Genomic DNA, 17532 nt, shown 5'->3' with positions numbered 1-17532 from the left:
TTTTACCGGCTGTCACCATGGAGGTACTCATTTCCCTCAACATTTATGGCATCATGCTCCAATCTGCGGTTGTCTGCTATGTTGTGGAATGTGCAGCACACAAGTATAATTTGTGTCACCTTTTTTGGCCTATCAAAATCCCTCTTTCAGTGCAATCTGGATTGCAGAAAATACTTTTTACCACACGGAAGGTGCACTCTGGCCAATAACTGTGATGGATAGCTGGAATGATCCAAACACAATTGAAAATGTAGCAGCAGTTCATTCTCCTTTTGTATATTCAAATTAAAAAAGATAAGGTTGTGAATCCTCATTTGTCCAAAAATAGTCGTCTTTGTTATCCAAGTCTGCCGTAATTACATCACACTCTCGTTTTTGTTTGCGGAAGTAGAAACACACAGTAGATGCCGGAAGTCGGATGTGCGCTGCTATGGAAACGGAAATAAATCCAACAGAGAAGGAAGTCCCGCTAGTGATTAAACTGACCAAAATACGGTAAACATTGTACATAATACATATTGTTATGAACGTGACTGTTGCTACATTATATATAGATTTGCAGCGTGTATATAAAACGTTGATGGAGGGTTTTGAAGGCTACAACAGTGACTCCCATTAGTCGCATCTTGAAAGCGTTGTTCATCATCTTTAAAATCCAAAAATAAAAAAGACGTGTGTTTTTGTCTTTCATAATGTTTGTGAAGCATAGGCAAAATTCCCCAAAAAGTGCAGTTCCCCTTTAAAGGTATCTACTTTTGGAGTACCTTTTGGTCTGATTGTTGTTAACAGTCTGCTCCAGCATTATTATAATATGAAAATACATCTCAAATAAACCTCCAATACATTAATTGCAGGATGAGTAGAAAACATCTAATCAATTACCAAGTTATTCTCACCAATAAATTATACATTACAATACCTAATTTAAAAGGAAGTGGATAAGTGGATGGCATGTTCTTTTTGTCCTCCTTCTAAAGGTTGCACTTCACCTTCTGGAGCTCGCAGGGGCCCGTGGTCAGTGGTTGATGCTACAGAACTGCCACCTGCTGGTAAAGTGGCTGAAAGATTTGGAGAAATGCTTGGAGATGATTACCAAGCCCCACCCAAACTTTCGTCTTTGGGTGACAACCAACCCTATTGACAACTTTCCAATAGGCATCCTTCAAAAGTCTCTAAAGGTGAAATGTCAGCCCTTTTTTGGTATAGACACTTTTTAACACCGCTTTTGAAATAGTCACTTTACAATGCTGGGTGTATATGCTGCAGGTGGTGACTGAGCCTCCAAATGGTCTGAAGCTCAACATGAGAGCCACCTACTCTAAAATTTCAAGTGACATCATGACTGGATGCCCGCACTTAGCCTTTCGCAGCCTGGTCTATGTGCTGTCCTTCTTCCACGCCGTGGTGCAAGAGCGGCGCAAGTATGGCAAAATTGGCTGGAACGTATCCTACGACTTCAGCGAGTCTGACTTCTTGGTAAGTGGCACAAAGAGCCATTCGGATGGCTGAATCGAGTCTTACCTCAGTGTTGTAACTGTGCTCAACAGGTGTGTTTAGAGATTTTGAACACCTACCTGACCAAATCTCACTCACAACGAGAGACTAACATTCCCTGGGGGAGTATTAAATACCTTATTGGCGAGGTAAGCTTTGTGTGATTTGAATACAGTGCTCCCTTATTTATTACATTACGTGTTAGTGAGATTCCAGAAAGTTTGGACACATATTAATATTAATTATTAATATCATACACTAGGTCTGCAACAGGTAGTCGACATAATCGACAATGTTGATAATTAAAATTCATCGACAAAGATTGTCGATGAGTCGCTCAATAGAATTTTAACTGATAGATCGCCAGGAATGTTCATGTTTACACTTGCATTCCTTTAAATGGACAATTGTGGCTAACTTACTATAACAAAACTGAATAAAATACATTTTGCACTGAATGCCATGTTTAAAGGACATCTTGCACTTTCAGTCAATTAATTTACATTTCACTGTGGTTATGTACTTTGCGTAATAATGTGATACCATTTGTTTCTCAGAAATGTGTTTTTGTAACAATTGAATTTATGATAAGTTTTAGAAATGACTTAAAATCAAGTCGCAGACTCAACATCAAACTCAAACATCTACAGCAGATCATAAACAATAATGTTTTAACTAGTCGACTAATCGAAAAAAAAATCGCTGACTAGCCGACTATTAAAATAATGGTGAGTTGCAGCCCCAATATACACATTCAATGTCTTTATTAGCCCTCCACACATCTTTCACTGGCACTTATTGGGGACGGCGTGGCGCGGTTGGGAGAGTGGCCGTGCCAGCAACCTGAGGGTTCCTGGTTCAATCCCCACCTTCTACCAACCTGGTTACATCCGTTGTGTCCTTGAGCAAGACACTTCACCCTTGCTCCTGATGGGTCGTGGTAAGCGCCTTGCATGGCAGCTCCCGCCATCTGTGTGTGTGAATGGGTGAATGTGGAAATAGTGTCAAAGCGCTTTGAGTACCTTGAAGGTAGAAAAGCACTATACAAGTATAACCCATTTACCATTTTACAAACCCCGTTTCCATATGAGTTGGGAAATTGTGTTAGATGTAAATATAAACGGAATGCAATGATTTGCAAATCCTTTTCAACCCATATTCAATTGAATGCACTACAAAGACAAGATATTTGATGTTCAAACTCATAAACTTTATTTTTTTTTTTGCAAATAATAATTAACTTAGAATTTCATGGCTGCAACACGTGCCAAAGTAGTTGGGAAAGGGCATGTTCACCAATGTGTGACATCACCTTTTCTTTTAACAACACTCAGTAAACGATTGGGAACTGAGGAAACTAATTGTTGAAGCTTTGAAAGTGGAATTCTTTCCCATTCTTGTTTTATGTAGAGCTTCAGTCGTTCAACAGTCCGGGGTCTCCGCTGTTGTATTTTACACTTCATAATGCGCCACACATTTTCGATGGGAGACAGGTCTGGACTGCAGGCGGATCAGGAAAGTACTCGCACTCTTTTTTTACGAAGCCACGCTGTTGTAATACGTTCTGAATGCGGCTTGGCATTGTCTTGCTGAAATAAGCATGGGCGTCCATGAAAAAGACGGCAGCATATGTTGTTCCAAAACCTGTATGTACCTTTCAGCATTAATGGTGCCTTCACAGATGTGTAAGTTACCCATGCCTTGGGCACTAATGCACCCCCATACCATCACAAATGCTGGCTTTTGAACTTTGCGTCGATAACAGTCCGGATGACACAATGTCGAATATTTCCAAAAACAATTTGAAATGTGGACTCGTCAGACCACAAAACACTTTTCCACTTTGCATGAGTCCTTCTTAGATGATCTCGGGCCCAGAGAAGCCGGCGGCGTTTCTGGATGTTGTTGATAAATGGCTTTCGCTTTGCATAACAGAGCTTTAACTTGCACTTACAGATGTAGTGACCAACTGTATTTAGTGACAGTGGTTTTCTGAAGTGTTCCTGAGCCCATGTGGTGATATACTTTAGAGATTGATGTCGGTTTTTGATACAGTGCCGTCTGAGGGATCGAAGGTCACGGTCATTCAATGTTGGTTTACGGCCATGCCGCTTACGTGGAGTGATTTCTCCAGATTCTTTGAACCTTTTGATGATATTATGGACCGTAGATGTTGAAATCCCTAAATTTCTTGCAATTGCCCTTTGAGAAACGTTGTGCTTAAACTTTTTGACTATTTGCTCACGCAGTTGTGGACAAAGGGGTGTACCTCGCCCCATCCTTTCTTGTGAAAGACTGAGCATTTTTTGGGAAGCTGTTTTTATACCCAATCATGGCACCCACCCGTTCCCAATTAGCCTGCACACCTGTGGGATGTTCCAAATAATAAATAAATAAATGTTTGATGAGCATTCCTCAACTTTATCAGTATTTATTGCCACCTTTCCCAACTTCTTTGTCACGTGTTGCTGGCATCAAATTCTAAAGTTAATGATTATTTGCAACAAAAAAAAAAGTTTATCAGTTTGAACATCAAATATTCTGTCTTTGTAGCATATTCAACTGAATATGGGTTGAAAATTATTTGCAAATCATTGTATTCCGTTTATATTTACATCTAACACAATTTCCCAACTCATATGGAAACGGGGTTTGTACTTCTAAACACTTCGTATGCTCTTAAAACACGTCATACACTTTAAAACAGACCTAACTTTAGCATGAAACTTTAGTGAGTACTCAAATCTCAATATAGACAATGGTACTTTAAAATCCGTGATGGCGAAGGAACACTGTACATCATAGCACTTGTTGTTCTGGCTGTGTATTTCAAATGTCTACGTTGTTTCACAGGTGATGTACGGTGGACGGGTCATAGATAGCTTTGACCGCAGGATCTTGACTGTCTACATGGATGAGTACTTCGGAGACTTCCTCTTTTACGACTTTTGCCGCTTTCACTTCTTCAAAAGCCACGATGTAGACTACAAGGTTCCTCCGAATGGACCCAGGACAATATACATTGGTCTGGTTTAATTGCGTCACTCAAGATTGCTTTACTTTTAATAGTCCGACAGTCATTATTCACAACATGTTATTGGTTACAGATGAGATCGAGTCCCTGCCGTTGGCAAACACGCCTGAGGTGATGGGTCTTCATTCCAATGCAGAGATAGGGTACTACACACAGGCAGCTAAAGACATGTGGTTGCATTTAATTGACCTGCAGCCTCAGACCGGTACGACACTTCTCATCTTCCATTTCTTTCAGTTGTTTTTGTCACTTTTCAGACACTCTACTGTGTTCCAGGTGAGTCTGGTGGAAGCATCAGCAGGGACGAGTACATCACTCAGGTGGCCCAGGACATCCAGAACAAGCTGCCTGCAATATTTGATCTGGATGTTATCCGTAAGAAGTTTGGCACTGAGGTCTCCCCAACGTCAGTGGTCTTGCTTCAAGAACTGGAGCGCTTTAACAAGCTAGTGGCCCGCATGAAGCGATCTCTGGCTGAGCTGCAGAGGGTGAGAGGGTTTGTCTCTCACAGGCCTACTTTGGTACTGATTGTGTGTGTGTGTGTGTGTGTGTGTGTGTGTGTGTGTGTGTGTGTGTGTGTGTGTGTGTGTGTGTGTGTGTGTGTGTTTAGGCCTTGGCTGGTGAGGTGGGCATGAGCAGTGAGCTGGATGAAGTCGCTCGAGCCCTTTTCAATGGCCAGATCCCTGCTATTTGGAAGAAGTTGGCACCTGACACGCTCAAGTCCCTGGGCAACTGGATGATTCATTTCAAGAGACGATTTGAGCAGTATCACTTCTGGGTGAGCAATAATGTTTATACAGTAATTACTAGGGGTGTCTTAGATTAGTCGATGATTCGATTCGAAGGAGTCTGATTAGATGATCAACCTCTCAATCAAATCATCGGAACCCCCTCCTCCCTAAGTGAAGAAAGGCGAGTTCAGTACAGTGTAACTTCAATTTACAAAAACTCTCCCTTGAGCAAAACTTTCCATTCACAAAACACCACCTGGGCAAACATCTGCTTCAGTGTACAAACCTTGTTTTAGGATTTTCTCTGCAGTATGTCCGGTAATATTTTTGTGCAGGCTCAAGCTGCGTTTCCATTACCCGTAGAAATGCGCAAAACCTAAATATCGCAATGAGAAACTGTTCATGGAAACACCCATATTTTGAAAAACCTCTCAAATATGACAAAAAAATGTTTACGCCCTCATGAAGTAGTTTTTCAGACGTTTCGATATTGAAGTTTTACAAAAGCATGATTGAAAACTTGTTTTGCATTGACATTCACTGCTGACCAAGTTGACATCCATAATATACAATTCCTCTCACCCCATGCACGAAACTGTGGAGGCCCTGAGTAGCTCCTTTAGCATAAGACTTTCTATCCACAGCCATAAGACTTTACAACGCACTTGTGTGATAACTGTGATCTTTTTTCATCAATATAGATGTTTGCATTTTTTATTTTATTTTATATTTTATTTATCTATACATATTACTGCGCAATATGTAGTTTTATTACTATTTTTTTTGTCTGTCACTATGTTTCACTTCTGTTACTGTATGTACAAACCGCGTTTCCATATGAGTTGGGAAATTGTGTTAGATGTAAATATAAACGAAATACAATGATTTGCAAATCATTTTCAACCCATATTCAGTTGAATATGCTACAAAGACAACATATTTGATGTTTAAGCTGATAAACTTTTTTGTTTTGCAAAAATCATTAACTTTATAATTTGATGCCAGCAACACGTGACAAAGAAGTTGGGAAAGGTGGCAATAAATACTGATAAAGTTGAGGAATGCTCATCAAACACTTATTTGGAACATCCCACAGGTGAACAGGCAAATTGGGAACAGGTGGGTGCCATGATTGGGTATAAAAGTAGATTCCATGAAATGCTCAGTCATTCACAAACAAGGATGGGGCGAGGATCACCACTTTGTCAACAAATGCGTGAGCAAATTGTTGAACAGTTTAAGAAAAACCTTTCTCACCCAGCTATTGCAAGGAATTTAGGGATTTCACCATCTACGGTCCGTAATATCATCAAAGGGTTCAGAGAATCTGGAGAAATCACTGCACGTAAGCAGCTAAGCCCGTGACCTTCGATCCCTCAGGCTGTACTACATCAACAAGCGACATCAGTGTGTAAAGGATATCACCACATGGGCTGAGGAACACTTCAGAAAACCACTGTCAGTAACTACAGTTGGTCGCTACATCTGTAAGTGCAAGTTAAAACTCTCCTATGCAAGGCGAAAACCGTTCATCAACAACACCCAGAAACACCGTCGGCTACGCTGGGCCTGAGCTCATCTAAGATGGACTGATACAAAGTGGAAAAGTGTTCTGTGGTCTGACGAGTCGACATTTCAAATTGTTTTTGGAAACTGTGGACGTCGTGTCCTCCGGACCAAAGAGGAAAAGAACCATCCGGATTGTTATCGGCGCAAAGTTGAAAAGCCAGCATCTGTGATGTGGTGTATTAGTGCCCAAGACATGGGTAACTTACACATCTGTGAAGGCGCCATTAATGCTGAAACGTACATCCAGGTTTTGGAGCCACATATGTTGCCATCCAAGCAACGTTACCATGGACGCCCCTGCTTATTTCAGCAACACAATGCCAAGCCACGTGTTACATCAACGTGGCTTCATAGTAAAAGAGTGCGGGTACTAGACTGGCCTGCCTGTAGCCCAGACCTGTCTCCCATTGAAAATGTGTGGCGCATTATGAAGCCTAAAATACCACAACGAAGACCCCCGGACTGTTGAACAACTTAAGCTGTACATCAAGCAAGAATAGGAAAGAATTCCACCTGAGAAGCTTAAAGAATGTGTCTCCTCAGTTCCCAAACGTTTACTGAGTGTTGTTAAAAGAAAAGGTGATGTAACACAGTGGTGAACATGCCCTTTCCAACTACTTTGGCACGTGTTGCAGCCATGAAATTCTAAGTTACTTATTATTTGCAAAAAATAAATAAAGTTTATGAGTTTGAACATCACATATCTTGTCTTTGTAGTGCATTCAATTGAATATGGGTTGAAAAGGATTTGTTTTATATTTACATCTAACACAATTTCCCAACTCATATGGAAACGGGGTTTGTAAAAACCTGCACTGCAACAACGTAATTTCCCCATTGTGAGATAAATACAAGTCTATCCTATCCTATCCCAAACACCAAACCGGCAGGGCTTCCGATCGGTCAGCCGGTGGGAGCGAGGTGGCATCGGGCCGTCCCGCAGGTCCCTTCCCAGCAATAGAGGCCACCCGCACGCCTCAACAATGTCGAGGGGGCCCTTGAATCCACAATTTGTCTATAAATTCCTCATTCACAATTCTATCCCAAAAATCCATTATTCGTGGCCGCTGCCAACGTAAGAACATTGCCTTTGAGCGATCACCTGCTGCCTTAATCTTCTATTGACAATCACAACAATAAATGTGGCTGCAATTGTAATCACAGCTCCAAAACCATGGAATCACAAAGCGTCCATCTTTCTCAATGTGGAGTCTTTCCGAGAATTACGGTTCATAATTCATAACACCCTTTCATGGAACCACCTACAAGTCACAAAATGTACTTTGTCGAAATTTTTGAAGTATTGCTTTTATTTTGTGGATAATTGCAACGGAAACACAGCTTCAGTCATCCTCACTCAGCGAGAGAAGCTCTTTTTTAGAGGCGGTAGAGGAGGCCGAGTCTGATTCTCCTTTTAAACTTTATTGGCAATCTTAACACGGCAACAGCAGTACTGAGCTCCAACTTCATATATTTAACACGCTTTCACTCTGAAGAGAGACACCAACACTGTCATTATCCGCCACACGCACAGCAAGGTGCGTTCATGAGCATCAGAATTTTGATTAACATTCATTCATTAAAGAAGGAAATGTGTGGTTGATGGGAGAATATTAAGAAAACTATATCCAAATAACACGCACGAAACATCATGTGCAAACTATAACACTGCGTGTACTATTAGTGGGCTGGTTACGTGTGATTTTACTAAGACTCCGTGTACAATTATAAAATAATACAGACTGCCCTGTTTAATTAGGTTTTTGCTTGTACTACATGTGCCCCTCCACATTCATGTTATTGTGATCTCCAACCTGTTAACAGCACACATGTATAATCTGTCGCACTTTTTCTGCAATATAGAATCGCAATCTGTAGACCGCAGAAAATATTTTAGCGCGCTGACTCTCTGCAGGAAAGCGGTGTACCATCACAGCTGCAGCGCATTCATGTGTCTGTATTGATCCAAACGCAAGAAAATGCTTGTTGAAAAACGTCTTTTCATGTAGGAGATATATTATAGTAATATATTTCCTAAATGAAAAAACAAACGGCATTAAAAAAAAACACCAGCAGATCACAAAACACATCAATTGAATTTGTTTTAATCAGCATCTTAAGTCAGCTAAAAAAATCATAAAATTATATTGCTGAATAGACGATAGAGGATGGAGGATTCTCTGTCCATTGTCTGTCTTTGCAGCATGAACCCCTCTTTTCCCACAGCTGTGTGTGTAATTATGTCAGTTTGCACATACGTTTCAGACGTGCTAAATAAAGACACAAAATAGCGCCAGCAGAACAGTAATCAGCCTTGATAAATCACATTTCCCGTGCTTAATGATTATATTTCCATCTTCTCCTCTCAGTATTGTGGGCGTTCTGAGGATCAGCATATATTCTGCATATTCATCATGAAAGACATTAAATGGATTTCGCTCCTTATTCCGCTCACTTAAGAGAGAGACAGTCCTCTGCACCTAAATTTAGTAGATTAGCTTTGCGTGTGATATTACGTTTGCACATGCTTTAGTACACGAAAACCTTTCGTGGATCAGGCCCTTAGAGTTTTGTGATGAGACTTTCCCATATAAAGCAGTGTTCTGTAGTTTTACAAACAAAGTGTAATGTACATTTTCCTAATTAACACAATTTGCAGGGGCATTTGTTTAAGTGACATAACATAAAACAAGTCAAGCCAATGTGTAATGGTTGTACCTTCTGATAAAGTTTCAATAAAGTTAACAAGTTGACAGCTCTAACTGTCCACTATTTAAAGATAACTTTGTAATGCATGAGAGTGAAACACATTAGACTTACCAACATTGTAGTGGATTTCATTAGTCGATGGTATTATTATTTTTCAATTTTATACTCACATTTATGCTTAATTATTATATTTCTCTTTGTTGTAAAATACAAAAACTTAGAAAAGGTCACTACCATTGAGTTCTTATATTTTTTCTTCCCTTTTGCAGCAACTTAATGTACATCCATGTGACATCTAGTGACCAGTCAGTGTACTACATATGATCACAATCTGTTCTCTCTTAAACAAACACAAAAGAACAACAACATAGATTCGATTGATAGTTGACTATGGGCAAAATGTAACAAATCAGATTCTATTCATCCATTTTCTATCGCTTGTCCCTTTTGAGGGGTTGGAGGGAGGGGAGCCTCGAGCATACCCCAGTTGCACCTTGAACAAGTTGCGTGACTATGAAAATCCTTAGTCAAAGACATCCTTAGTAATTACAATACAAAGCAGAGTTATTTACAATCTTGTTCATCAAAAGGTGGACGATACAGAGCCAAAGGTCATGTGGCTATCAGGACTACAAATCCCAGAATCCTACCTGACGGCTCTGGTCCAGGCGGCATGCAGACAAAATGGCTGGCCTCTAGATCTTTCCACACTTTACACTGAGGTGACTCGGTTATGTGATGAGAACGAAGTCAATGAAAGACCTTTACAGGGTAATGAACCGACATGTTTTGGATTGAGGTGAAATGATATATTGCTGGGTCAATATGAGCCATTTCTTGCAGGCTGTTTTGTGTCTGGTTTGTACCTGGAGGGAGCAGACTGGGACATGGAGATGGACTGCCTGGTGAAGAGTAAACCTAAAGTACTTGAAGTTCAGCTGCCCATTCTCAGAGTCATCCCCATAGAGACACGCCGTCTCAGGTTACAGGTAAGGACCACACCTATTACTGCGTGTCTATACAATTTCAATGTTTTTTTGGTGCCATTTCTTGTATGTGTTGTCCTCTTTAGAAAACACTGCGGACCCCAGTCTACACCACTTCTTTACGGAGGAATGCAATGGGGGTTGGTTTGGTTTTTGAGGCAGACCTGTACACCACGGAGCACCTCTCCCACTGGGTGCTCCAGGGTGTCTGTTTATCCCTTAACAGCGACTAAGTGGTTCGTGGAACACATTTTAAATGACAATAATAATAGATTTCCTGCAGTTTTAAATGTGTGAGAAATGTAACTAATATTCAATTTTGTTCTTTGCCCACTAGATGACAGCACTTTACTCAGCTGCAGGACTGGCAGTGTGTAAGCAAACTCCAGACTCAATCACTACAGTCTTCGTTACTGCCTACACACTTAATATTTTCAAAGTTGTCAAACTGAAATGTATTTTTCTGTTACATTCAATTCCAATTTTTAATAATAACATTTAGACAATGCAGGCCAATTATGTGTAGAGTGCTTCACTCTTATTTCCATCAGATTGATTAATACAATCAAGTCATTTACTAGAAGATATTTATATTTTTATGTATCTATTATGTGTCTGTCCTCAATTTGTGAGGAGGAATGTGTAACAATTCTAAACGGACGTCCTGTATATATACTGTATCAAAACATGTTCAGTATTTCAAAACTGCACACTGAGCAGAAAAAAAGATAGAAATTAGTGTTTTGTCATTAAAAAGCCTATTATCTAATAGAAGGCAGATCATTAGTCCTTGCACACCTACACAGACAATAGTTAATGCGTTTGTGTAGTCGACTTAGGAAGGAAATTAAAGAAGCAGGGAAGCTAGACAGACAAAAAAAAATCCTCTCAATGCAACCGACCCCCATCTCCCTCTCTTGAGGACAAAATTATTTTCAGCTGGAGGGATTTTCTCTACCCAGAAACTGTTTAACTTCCTGCTTGTCAATACCACTTCCAAGGATGCCTAGAAATAAAAAAAACCCAGACAAAACTTTATACGTAGCCCCTCCTTCCACATTCTGTTTGTGGTGCGCACGAGCAGGTGTGCCCACTTACTCCCTCATCCTCATCCAATGATTAGTGCCTTGGTAAATACCCTTTAAGTGTCAACGCATTCAGGGGCACCACTCATTAACAATAACCAAACTGTACTAATTAGACGTAGTTAATGCAACTATCAGCATGTTTTGCAGCCACTAAAGCTCTACTCGAGACACCCGAGAAGTGTATTTCCCCCCAACCACAATTTCACAATCCGTACAAGGTGTTTAGTTTGGATCAGGAGTGCAGCTCTGTGGTTAGCAGCTGCTTGATTTGTAACTTGACATGTCCCGCATGCACGGGCAGGGAGCACTTTTCCTTCCACTTTCTGTCAGTCGGCATGGGCACTGATGTCTCTGGCAGACTGACACTAAATGTACATGTCACAATGGTGCTGAGTCAGCACAATAGGACTACCTTTGAAGGAGGCGCAGCCAAAGATTCAGTCAGAAGCAACACACACGCTCATGTCTAAGGTGTTTACAAACACAGTAATGCTTTGTTTTGTTGGACAATGCCCGGGAGGTATTCATTTAAAGGTGCCATACACTAGTTCCCAGCGTTTATTTTAAGATGTGTAGTGAAGCCTGCTTTAAAAAAAAAAAAAAAAAAAAAAAAAATCCGCCGTGTGTATCATGTCCATGAGGAAGGAGGTTTTGTGTTCAAATGTCATCAAAACCTAGAATTTGAAAAGCTACTTGAGGTTCTACCTGTTGGGACCCTCTGCTCCATATGGGTACACATATTACACAAAGTAAAAAATCGTAGCATGGTCAGCGATGTTTGATAATCATAGCATTATCGGGAATCTTTGATAATATTTTTGATTGTGTTGATGTGTTTTTCTCCACTTTACTGTACTTTATATAACTTTTATAGGTGTACTCCTAACTTGGCACTGGGTGATATGTTACCACATGCTTGGTTTGTAGCCAACAACCATAGCTGGAAAATAGAGTTACAGTGCAACCAGAAAGTATTCGCCTTTTTCCAAAATGTAATCAATTAATTTTGTACCTCAAAATTCTACACACAATAACCCATAATCTTTTTGAATATGGTGCTACAAGCCTGGCACATATATCTTTGGGCAGTTTTGCCCATTCCCCTTTGCAGAGCCTTTCAAACTCCATCAGGTTGGATGAGAAGCATTAGTTTTCATCCAGGATGTCTCTCTACATTGCTGCATTCGTATTTCCTTATTTCTATAGTTTCCCAGTTCCTGTTGCTGAAAAACATCCCCGCATCTTGATGCTGCCACCACCATGCTTCACTGTAGGGATGGTATTGGCCTGGTGATAAGAGGTGCCTGGTACCCTCCAAACATGACGCCTGGCATTCACGCCAAAGAGTTCAATCTTTGTCTCATCAGACCAGAGAATTTTGTTTCTCATGGTCTGAGAGTCTTTCTGGTTTATGTTGGCAAACTTTTTAAGAACACACGGCTTCCTTCTGGCCACTATACCATATAGGCTGGATTGGTGGATTGCTGCAAAATTGGTTGTCTTTCTGGAAGGTTCTCCTCTCTCCAAAGAGAATTGCTGTAGCTCTGACGGAGTAACCATCGGGTTCTTGGTCACCTCCCTGACTAGACTAAGATGAATGCAGCAATGTACAGAGACATTTTGGATGAAAACCAACACTTCCCATCCGCAAAGAGGAATGGGCAAAACTGTCCAAAGATAGGTGTGCCAAGCTTGTAGCATCGTATTCAAAAAGACTTGAGGTTGTAATTGCTGCCAAAAATGTACCAACAAAATATTGGCAAAGGATGTGAATACTTACGTATATGTATTTTTTTCAAGTTTTAATAAATTTGCTAAATAAAAAAATACAAATCTTTTCACATTGTTATTATGGGATTTTGTGTAGAGAATTTTGAGGACAAAAATGAATTTGTTCCATTTTGGAATAATGCTGTAATTATAACATGTGGAAAAGCAAAGTCTGTGAGCACATTATGTACATGTGATTTTTTTTACATTTTAATTCGAAAACAAATATGCTAATAAAATATAAAAAAAAATAACACATTGTTATTATGCGGTATTGTGTAGAGAATTTTGAGGACAAAATTCATTTATTCCATTTTGGAATAAAGCAAGAACATAACAAAATGTGGAAAAGCAAAGTCTGTAAATACATACGTAAAAGTGGTATTTTTCGTTTTTTAAATTTTTTTTTAAACGTGTAAAATTAAATAAAAAACAACAAACACATTGTTATTATGGGGTATTGTGCAGGGAATTTTAAGGACAAAAAATTATTTACTCCATTTTGGAATAGAAAAAGATGAGGAAAAGTGAAGCGCTGGTAATACTTTCCGGATGCACTGCACCTTGAGTAATCCATCCAGTATTTATTCCATCCAGCTATAAGTGTGTAGTTTGCATGTTCTCCCCGTGACTGAGTGGGTTCCCTCCGGGTACTCCGGCTTCCTCCCATCGACAAAAACATGCACCTGAGGATAGGTTGATTGGCAACACTAAATTGGCCCTAGTTTATGAATGTGAGTGTGAATGTTGTCTGTCTATCAGTGTTGGCCCTGCGATGAGGTGGCGACTTGTCCAGGGTGTACCCCGCCTTCCGCCCAAATGCAGCTGAGATAGGCTCCAGCACCCCCCGCGACCCCAAAAGGGACAAGCGGTAGAAAATGGATGGATGGATGGAGCGGTAAGAGTTATTAAACAGTACCGGGTGGTGTGTCTAGTCTACATTTTAACACACTTCCTTGTCATCTAGATAATATGTATTTGATATATTTTAGTGTAAATGTTGCCCCACTGTCACATTGATGATCGACTTTCTGAGTATGTGTGTGGAAATGTTCTCTTTGAATTGCAACTGAAACCCTCTAAACCTCACCCTCTTACAAAGTATCAGAATTTATATATTGAAAATGTACACTGTATCTTGAATACGAACATCAAGGCTATAATTTTTTTTTCAGACACAATAAACTTCCTAACTGGTTACAACATTAAGTACACTTGCCCACTCGGAGCAATACAAAGCTGCATTAAAAAAAGCTTTTATTTATTTCACTGCTTGTTGCATGTCAGTGTTATTGTGCGCATGCCAAGATGAGATGAAAATAATAATGTATCCTACCTTATGTTTCCTCAAACCAAGTATAGTAACATCACGATGGCAGCTAAAACATAAAACATCTACAACTTAATGTGTTTTCTTGAGTTGGAAGTGGAAATATTGTAGGCTTAAATGTGAACTTTTTTACTGACTCATGATATAAAGGTTATTTTTTCAAGTTTGTAATGTAAACAGTTGTGCTGCCTCGTCTGACATCATGTCACTTTTTACAGTGTGTGTAATTGGAGTTTAACGTCACTCGTGCTTACGTTGAATTGGTGAAACAGAGTCATGTGACAGTGCCCTTAAAAGAATGCTTCTTTTGCAAGCAATAATGAGTACAATATTAATATATTTGTGCTGTCAAATTTTTTTTTTTTTTTGACAGCCCTAAAATTAAATACTAATGATATAAATAAATGTAGTATGTATGTAATGTAATCAAATGTAATCACAGAGGTTATTATTAAGACTTGGGTCAGGCTGATTACAAAAATAATTACTGATCAAAAGAAGGGACTCATAAAAACTTAAATAAATTCTAACTAAATGAATAATAAATAATACATGTTTGTTTTTTTAAATAAACTGGCATAAAATTAAAGCGCAAATGAAAATACTGCTTCACCATTTTAGTCATATTTTTTGTACTTACGAAACTTCTCTATGACTTTAGCTTCAGACTTGTTCTGTTTGTTTGACATTGTCATTACTGCCACAACTGGTGGAAAAGTGTATTACAACTGAGTACCTCTGCGGGCCATATTACATTTTTTGGCAGCCCCTCAATGGGCCCAGGCCCTATGGTTAAAAAAACACTGATCTAGACCATTTATGTTTTTTTGTTTTTTTGAAAAAGGAGAAAATCCACTTTGCTTCCCTTCTGCACACATAAAATTTTTAAAACTTTATGATGTGAGGACGATTCCCCATTATCCAAATATTTATGCTCTTAGTGTGTGTGTGTGTGTGTGTGTGTGTGTGTGTGTGTGTGTGTGTGTGTGTGTGTGTGTGTGTGTGTGTGTGTGTGTGTGTGTGTACCAATATTTGTGCTGTCAAATGTTTTTAAAAACATCAGATTAATCACACTTTTGAATTTGGATGATCATGATTAATCACAAATTACCACACACTTAAATGATTTAAATTACCTTAAAAAAAGACCCCAATATTTGGACACAAATGCAATTTTATTGTCTGAATGTCATCCGTGAGGAACAATTTTAAAAATGTTTTACTTGAATAGACATAGTTAATTTGCTCAAAATTTAGTAACAGTTTTATTTTAAGTCTAGTCAGGGTTTATTCTTGATTGAAATTCACCAGTCAGCACACCAGTCACTCATCTTTGCACTAACGTATGCGTTGATCTGATCACTGACCATGCAGAAAGCAACCTTCTCTGCCTTTCAGGTAAGCTAAAAGAGCATGTACAGTCAAAGTACATTGTGTGACATACAGCATAGATTATTCATGTAAAATGTTTATGTGATGAATCACTGACAGCCCTAAAATTAAATACTAATGATAAAAATAAATGTAGCGATTGGATTGAAACTCAGCATAACAGAGTAAATGGGGACCTATTATGCAAAACCAACTTTTTTTACCTATTAGTATTTGTATATTTGGGATCTGCATAAGTCCCGAAAATGTGAAATCAAACCATAGAGGCATGGCGGAGATATTTATTAAACTTCATACTTCCTCCAAACTAGCTGTTAAGAATTTGCACAACTAATGTTTTTCCTCAATGGTGACGTCATTTCTGAAATTTCTGCTATATACCTCTGCATATAGTAGAAATTTACCCAAAGTGCTTTGCGCGAATCTCCGACAATGTAGTCAATAAGCTCCTTATTTATCTCTGTCCTCTTGTTGTGGGGCAGACTGGCTCGTACATGAACATGCATCCTCCGCTGGTGCCTTTTCTAATACAAAGTAGTTTGAAGTTATATATGTCAGTAGACCCGCTATGGAAGCGCTAAAAACTACAACAAAGATGCGGAGGGAAGACGCTGTCAAAGTGGAGGCATGTAAATAAGCTTAAAAACAGCGCATTCTGAAGAGACGGTCAGAAAGCCGCTTTGAAAACGTTCTTTTAAACAATCTATGCGACATTTTGACCAAATAACCACCATTACATGTTAGACCACAAGGGAAAATGGGTTTTGTGTTGTTTTTCCTTTAGTGTTTCTTCCTGTACTTTTGTTCTACTTCTGCACTGACTTTATTCCTGCTTTTGAGTGCAATTCTCCTCACCTATCCCTGATTGCCAATTAGGAGGGTTTGTATCCCAGTGTATTTTTACTTTTGCATGTGTTACCAAACTGCTGCCACGTGCCTTGCACTTTTTTTCTATTAAACTTTTTCACCTGCATGCCACTGTCTGTCTTTGCCTCCTGGGGTCACGCCAAAAAGCATCTTGACAAAAAGTTCCACTTCTGGACTAAATATACCCCTGATGATTAAACACAAATTACTTACCTCTCCTTTATTTTGTCAAAGGTGTCTTTTTTTAAAGACGAATAACCTAAAATTAGTGTTATTTGCAGAAAACCAGACTGCATTTTGTTCAGGAGAGAACACACAGAAGCTAATACAAATAATAACGTAAGAAATTAATAAATTAAAGAGATGTTTTTTTTTACAAAAACAGACTGTCTTAGAATCTCAGTAAAACTAAAATAATGCTATCCAGCAACAGTAGAAAAGAAAGTAAAACACTTATACAAATAGTATAAATCCATAAATTAAATTTTAAGGTGTATTTATAGTTAATAAAATGAACTGGAAATCTCATATAAAAATATACAACAAAGTGGCAAGAAATATG

At 39.1% G+C, this 17532-nt stretch overlaps 1 protein-coding gene across 1 annotated transcript in view; it reads left to right on the top strand.

Moving 5' to 3' along the window:
- The window catches only part of LOC133623229 (dynein axonemal heavy chain 10-like), a 57672-nt gene extending 44445 nt beyond the window's left edge, over window positions 1-13227 (top strand). The window contains exons 66-76 of the mRNA XM_061986349.1: window positions 978-1178; window positions 1267-1476; window positions 1548-1643; window positions 4348-4519; window positions 4602-4733; window positions 4805-5016; window positions 5139-5306; window positions 10128-10308; window positions 10381-10526; window positions 10610-10759; window positions 10861-13227. Of these exons, the coding sequence (XP_061842333.1) occupies window positions 978-1178; window positions 1267-1476; window positions 1548-1643; window positions 4348-4519; window positions 4602-4733; window positions 4805-5016; window positions 5139-5306; window positions 10128-10308; window positions 10381-10526; window positions 10610-10756 (1665 nt within the window). The 3' untranslated portion in view covers window positions 10757-10759; window positions 10861-13227. The remainder of the gene's footprint in view (window positions 1-977; window positions 1179-1266; window positions 1477-1547; window positions 1644-4347; window positions 4520-4601; window positions 4734-4804; window positions 5017-5138; window positions 5307-10127; window positions 10309-10380; window positions 10527-10609; window positions 10760-10860) is intronic.
- The last annotated feature ends 4305 nt before the right edge of the window (window positions 13228-17532 follow it).

The sequence above is a fragment of the Nerophis lumbriciformis genome, linkage group LG12 (genome assembly GCF_033978685.3).
Source record: "Nerophis lumbriciformis linkage group LG12, RoL_Nlum_v2.1, whole genome shotgun sequence".
In the NCBI taxonomy this organism is placed as follows: domain Eukaryota; kingdom Metazoa; phylum Chordata; class Actinopteri; order Syngnathiformes; family Syngnathidae; genus Nerophis; species Nerophis lumbriciformis.
Note: the sequence above shows the minus strand (reverse complement) of the source record. Positions and strands in the feature narration are given on the sequence as shown.